Source organism: Salmo salar, chromosome ssa10 (assembly GCF_905237065.1).
Source record: "Salmo salar chromosome ssa10, Ssal_v3.1, whole genome shotgun sequence".
NCBI classification, from domain to species: domain Eukaryota; kingdom Metazoa; phylum Chordata; class Actinopteri; order Salmoniformes; family Salmonidae; genus Salmo; species Salmo salar.
This window is the reverse complement of record NC_059451.1, coordinates 34,351,428-34,357,631: the sequence shown is the minus strand read 5'-3', so window position 1 is coordinate 34,357,631 and position 6,204 is coordinate 34,351,428. Positions and strand designations below refer to the sequence as shown.

Sequence of the window (6,204 nt, the reverse complement as noted above, 5' to 3'; positions counted from 1 at the left end):
TTCCTTCACAGCTGTAGTTGTGGTGCTGTTTAATCACCAATGGCTGAGTAAGTCCTCGTGGTGTTCTTTTTATACCTCAGGCATCAAGACAGCCTTTGTAAGGCAGCAGTCAGAGACTGCGTTCGTGGCGGCCCACTGTGAGATGATCCCCATCGAGTGGGTCTGTCAGAGGGTGGCTACTGGATCCTTCCTGAAGAGGAACCCAGGGGTCAAGGAGGGCTACAGGTTCTCCCCTCTGAAATTGGAGATGTTCTTCAAGGTGTTTGTGTATATTTGTATTTGTCCAATCATGTCCAGCATAGAAATTATCAGAGAGTCTCTCTGATAATCCAATATTCCTACTTAATTTGCACACATTAATTTTCCACTCAAGTGAAAACATTTCAAGTTAGGTGCTTCATCCATCATCAACTCATCCACCTTCATACAAATATTGGCGTGTTCTACAGTTTACATCATTATCTGAAATCTTGGTCACTATTTGTTTGTCTTAGGATGATGCCAACAATGACCCTCAGTGGTCGGAGGAGCAGCTGCTGGAGACTAAGTTCTCTCTGGCTGGGCTCAACGTCGGCCGCTGTGAGGTGGACATCATGAACCGCAGCACTGTTGCCATGTTTGAGGTTCTGGAGAGGGCCTGGGCCACCCAGAACTGCACACTGGTGGACATGAAGGTATGTGGCTCAGCACCACCCTCAGATGGGCATGGGAGGTAATGAAGTGGACCATTGTTTTGCTCTTAGTTCCCGTTAACATGCATTTCTCTGACTGTTTGACAGATTGAGTTTGGTGTGAATGTGCGCACCAAAGAGATTGTGCTTGCTGACGTGATTGACAATGATTCCTGACTGTAGATCACCGGACTGTAGATCATCGCCTGAGGCTCTATACTGCAAACCGCCGCCGGAGGTTCTGGACTGCGGACCGCCGCCGGAGGTTCTGGACTGCGGACCGCCGCCGGAGGTTCTGGACTGTGGGCCGCCTCAGGAGGTTCCGGACTGTAAAACGTCGCCGGAAGCTCTGGACTGGGAACTGTCGCCGGAAGCTCTGGACTGGGAACTGTCGCCGGACGCTCTGGACTGGGAATGCGCACTGGAGACCTGATGCGTGGGGCTGGCACAGGTGGCGCCAGACTAGTAACACGCACCTCAGGGCGAGTGCGGGGAGCAGAAACAGGACACCCCGGACTGGGCAGGCGCACTGGAGGCCTGATGCGTGTGGCTGGCACAGGTGGCGCCAGACTGGTAACACGCACCTCAGGGAAAGTGCGAGGAGCAGGCACAGGGTGTACCAGGCTGAATAGACCGGCCGGGTACATGGGGCAGGCACAGGATATACTGGGCCGTGGAGGCACACTGGAGATCTTGAGCGTAGAGCTGGCACAACCCATCCTGGCTGGATGCTCAACCTAGCTCGACATATGCGGGGCACGGGCACAGATTGCAGCGGCCTGTGAATGCGCACTGGCGACACAGCGCGCATAACCGCATAACACGGTGCTTGCTTCGTCACTCGCTCCCCACGGTAATCACAGGGAGTTGGCTCAGGTCTCCAACCTGACTCTGCCAATCTCACCGTGTGCCCCCCCAAAACATTTTGGGGGGGCTGCCTCTCGCACTTGACTCGTGGCTGGTATAGTGCCTCGTAATATCACCGCTCCGCTTTAGCTGCCTCAATTTCCTCTTTCGGATGGCGATACTCCCCAGCCTGACTCCAGGGTCCTTTCCCGTCCAGAATTTCCTCCCAAGTCCATTCCTGTTTCTCCTGGGCACGCTGCTTGGTCCTTTGGTGGTGGGAGATTGTCACAGTTGCCGAAAGGAGGAGCGGACCAAAGTGCAGCGTGTGTGTCGTTCCGTATTTTATTTACACTGTGAAACTATGCAATACATATAAATAAACTGAATAACAAAAACAACAAGCCGTGACACAGAGTTAACATACACATACTCAAAAACAATCTCCCACAAACCCAGGTGGAAAAAAAACCTACCTAAGTATGATCTCCAATTACCTACTCTACCATAGAAAATAACATCTTTCTATGGTCAGGACGTGACAGACATGAATAAGTATATTTCATATTTTCACGTTTATAAGTCAGAACCCATCAATACAGTGTCAAGTTACTTTTCAGTGTGTTCCCAAAAATAAAAAATGGACATCCACATAAGTAGCACTTTGTGTGAGTGCACACGTGAAGAAAACACCATGCTTGTTAAAACTTCTTAAGGCTATGGGGCAGTATTCGGAAGTTTGGATGACTGAGGTGCCCAAAATAAACTGCCTGTTACTCAGGCCCAGAAGCTAGGATATGCAAATGCATGGTAGTATTGGATAGAAAACACTCTAAAGTTTCTAAAACTGTTAAAATAATGTCTGTGAGTATAACAGAACTGATTTGGCAGGCGAAGCCCCGAGGACTATCCATCCAGGATTTATATTTTTAGGTCATTGGACTTTCCAGTGCTTTTCTACAGGAAAGCCTAATTATTAGGACCCAGATTGCAGTTCCTATGGCTTCCACTAGTCAACAGTCTTTAGAAATTGTTCAATGTTTTTTTTTTTTAAATGAAGAAGTATTTGTATTCTTTCTAAGTGTCACTCAGAAGGACTCTAGTGTTTTGGTGGGCGTGAATGAGAGCGCGCTCCTCATTGTTTTTCTCCGGTATTGAAAACAGTTTATTCTTACATTGTATCGATTATTTACATATTAGGGTACCTGAGGTTGGATTAGAAACATTGTTTGAAATGTTTAGACCAAGTTTACAAGTAACTTATTAGGTCCTTTGTAGGCATGTTGGGCGAGTTGGAACAGGTGTATTTCTGAATCAAACGTGCCAAATAAACTGACATTTTTGGGATATAAAGGACTTTATCAAACCAAACGACCATTCATTGTGTAACTGGGACCTTTGGGATTTTATCGCTATTTCTGACTTTCGTGATGCATCTGCTTGGTTGGAAAATGTTTTTAATGCTTTTGTATGCGGGGCGCTGTCCTCAGATAATCGCATGGTATGCTTTCGCCGTAAAGCATTTATGAAATCTGACAAAGCAGCTGGATTAAGAAGAAGTTAAGCTTTTAAATGATGTAAGACACTTGTATCTTCATGAATGTTTAATATTACGAATTTAGTATTTTTGAAATCGATCCCGGTAATGGGATTTTAGCCGTAAGGGATCCCTAAAAGGTTGGTTAGAGCTAACACTATAAATGACCTAACTGTTAAATGAGACTGTTTTCAACACATCAACTGTTTTTAGACAGTTTATTTTTAACCAAGCAAGACAAATTAATGTTCATTGGGCTCTCGAGTGGCGCAGCAGTCTAAGTCACTGCAGCTCAGTGCTAGAGGCATCACTACAGACCCTGTTTTGATTCCAGGCTGTATCACAAACGGACGTAATGGGAGTCCCGTAGGGTGGTGCACAATTGGCCCAGTGCCGTTAGGGTTTGGGGGGGTAGGTTGTCATTGTAAATAAGAATTTGTTCTTAACTGATCTTGTCTAGGTAAATAAAAATAAAATGAGAGAATGAACAACCAAAACATTGTGCAGCGAAGGTGTCCTGTCATCAACAGACTGTCCAGTTAAATAGAGTTAACATGTTTATAATCAAGTTGACATGTTTATAATAAGGTTTGTAGTCTAACGGTTACAGTCACCGCCTTTGAAACTGAAGGTCCTGGGATTGCCTCTCAGAGGATACATTTTGACCATTCTCTTTAGTGTATAGTTTTGACACAGAATGCTTAATTGCATTTATTAGGTGGCTCTTAAAAGAGCCTTTGGGTTCGTGGAGTTGCAGGCAAGTGAGAGTGGTGGTGTGTACTACTGCGTGCGTCTTGCTAGAACGGAGGAGAGACCAGCTCTCAGATTATCAAGGAAAAAAGAGGTCGTTGCCCTCATCCATGAGATGCACGCCATACAGTACTGACCAGGGACACTTATGGCAGATTGTGGGCATGCTCCTGCAAGCTGGCCCATGTGGAAATGACAAACAACTTTTGCCAATTCAAAAGCATGCAGTACACATGGTACATCGCACATTATAAATACTTAAAATGTATGTTCTAAGCCAAGTCTGTGAATACTCTCACCTGTTTTCTTATTTATACTGCCATTTACAAATGAGGACATGTGTGCTCTTTTACTAAGATGGACAGGTGTGTACAGTACATCATTACTTAGGACATTTGTAGCTGAAGTTTTTAGAGCACCTATCCATTTTCATATTTGTAAATATGACTATATTTTTCTTAAGTGTTTTGAACTTGTTTCTCAGCAGTTTGTCATTTGTTGCAGTGTTTATATCAGGAGTTATCAAAATTGCTCTTGACGATCCATAGCGTTGTGCAGGCTTTTCTGTTCAAGCCCAGTGCTACCACACCTGATTCTATTACTCAGCTGTTCATCAAGACCTCAGCTGTTCATCAAGGCCATGAATAGTAGAATCAGGTGTGATAGAACTGGGCTTGAACAAAAAAGCCTGTATAAACCTGTAGCTTGTCAAAATCAATTGTGACCATACATGAATTGTATTTACAATGTTGAGTATATCTGATGAACGTACATTTGGTTGTAAATGATATATTTAGTGATAATTCACTTTTGTTTACAGGTAATGTCATTCTAGGCTTTTCTTCAGTAAACTACAAGGTACATTTTCATGTAAATAGTTAATGGTTACATGTTTATTATTTGTGTATTCTCCAGGAGCTTGATCGTGTGTCTTGAGAGATCAAGAAAGTTGGCTTAAATGAGTTTCTTTTTTTTTTGCTTCCCTCTGGAAGATCATATGTCAATATTAAATAAATACTAAGAACTACATTATTTCTGTTGCCATTTAATATTATTGTTTACCTTTATTTAACTTTTTTTGTTCAGTTTCAGATCAATGATATTTTCACTTAAAACAATTTTTTTTTTTTTATTCTCTGTCCATTTTCTCCATTTTCTGTACATTCTCTGGTTCTCTGTCCATTCTCTGTCCATTCTCTGATTCTCTGTTCATTATAAATAACATCCTAGGATTTCCTGGAGCTAATATTTTAGATGAAGAGTCTTGTTTTCCTGTTCTGATCAATCAATCAAATTTATTCAGGTTGTTTATGATAGGATGAGATGATTGGTGGGTGATTGGTATGTCCATATTTGGGAGATGTTATTCTAGTGTCCGGTTAAATTTGAATGTCTATTTTGCAGATAATATATTATAATATGATATTTGTACTTGTTGTTGGCAGTTGATGTCAATTTCAAGGAATTTACCCTGTTGTTTTATGTTGACATATTGCTAAGTCTACCTTTATGTTCCCCTTCGTCTGCAACAGGTGTTCACAGAGACTAGAGGGCGGGGTGGGGTACTGTGCAAACAGACTATGTACACATCCTATTCTACTGCATAGTCTCTCTATCATCATCATACCATACTGCTTCCTCTGGACAGGAAATGACAACCTTAAATGTGCATGTCACAAAGATGATGTATCTGAGTGTCTGATTTCCTTCTCTACTCCCACTTTCTTTGTCTTTTGCTCTGTCACTTATTTAAAATACCTCATAACAGTAAAAAAATAAGTCAGGACATAGTATAGTTTAGTGTGTTCCCATGTCTCAACTGTCACAAACAAAGAATGTCATCTAAGCGTTTATGTACAACATTACATGAAAGAGAACAAAACAATGATTTATTATCTGTTTCTTCTCTGAAAACACGAGACCCCCCCCCACACACACACACACACACACACACATATACAGATGTAGGATCTTAATTTGAGCCAGGTTGCTACAGCAGAAAAATAATCCTGCAGCAACAGGACATTTTTGTTATCATCTGTATTATGATTAATGCACATTTTTATAGTGGTCGATACATTTTTCATAATGGAAACTAATTTACTAATTTCAGAAGCTTTTTTAAACTGCATTGCAGGAAAGTTCTCCTGCAACAGGGTGATTAGATTAAGATCCTACATCTGTACACACACACAGACACACTGTCAGTACATAATCAATAGCTAGTATATAATCAAAGTAAGTAGATAACCCATATTAGTCAATCCCTGTGTTGTCATGGAAGATTTGATGTGTGTGTGGGGGGGCATTAATTCAGACTGGTCTTTTCCACCCACCCACCCACCACTTGCCCAGCCCCAGTACATCACTCTGACGCATACAGGGTCTTCCTTTGCCTCTCCG

General features: G+C 42.4%; 1 protein-coding gene across 1 annotated transcript; it reads left to right on the top strand.

Annotated features, from left to right (window-relative positions):
- Nucleotides 1–848, top strand: LOC106560225 (multifunctional protein ADE2-like). The gene is made up of 3 exons (XM_014122855.2): nt 1–259; nt 495–674; nt 780–848. Exons 1-3 carry the CDS (start codon nt 143–145, stop codon nt 846–848), a joined length of 366 nt encoding a protein of 121 aa, XP_013978330.1. The 5' UTR covers nt 1–142.
- Nucleotides 849–6,204: the final 5,356 nt, after the last annotated feature.

Coding starts and splice junctions, on each gene's coding strand:
- LOC106560225 (XM_014122855.2), top strand. CDS start 143: ATGATCCCCATCGAGTGGGTCTGTCAGAGGGTGGCTACTGGATCCTTC. Junction 260..494: donor AATTGGAGATGTTCTTCAAG/GTGTTTGTGTAT, acceptor TGTTTGTCTTAG/GATGATGCCAACAATGACCC. Junction 675..779: donor GCACACTGGTGGACATGAAG/GTATGTGGCTCA, acceptor ACTGTTTGACAG/ATTGAGTTTGGTGTGAATGT.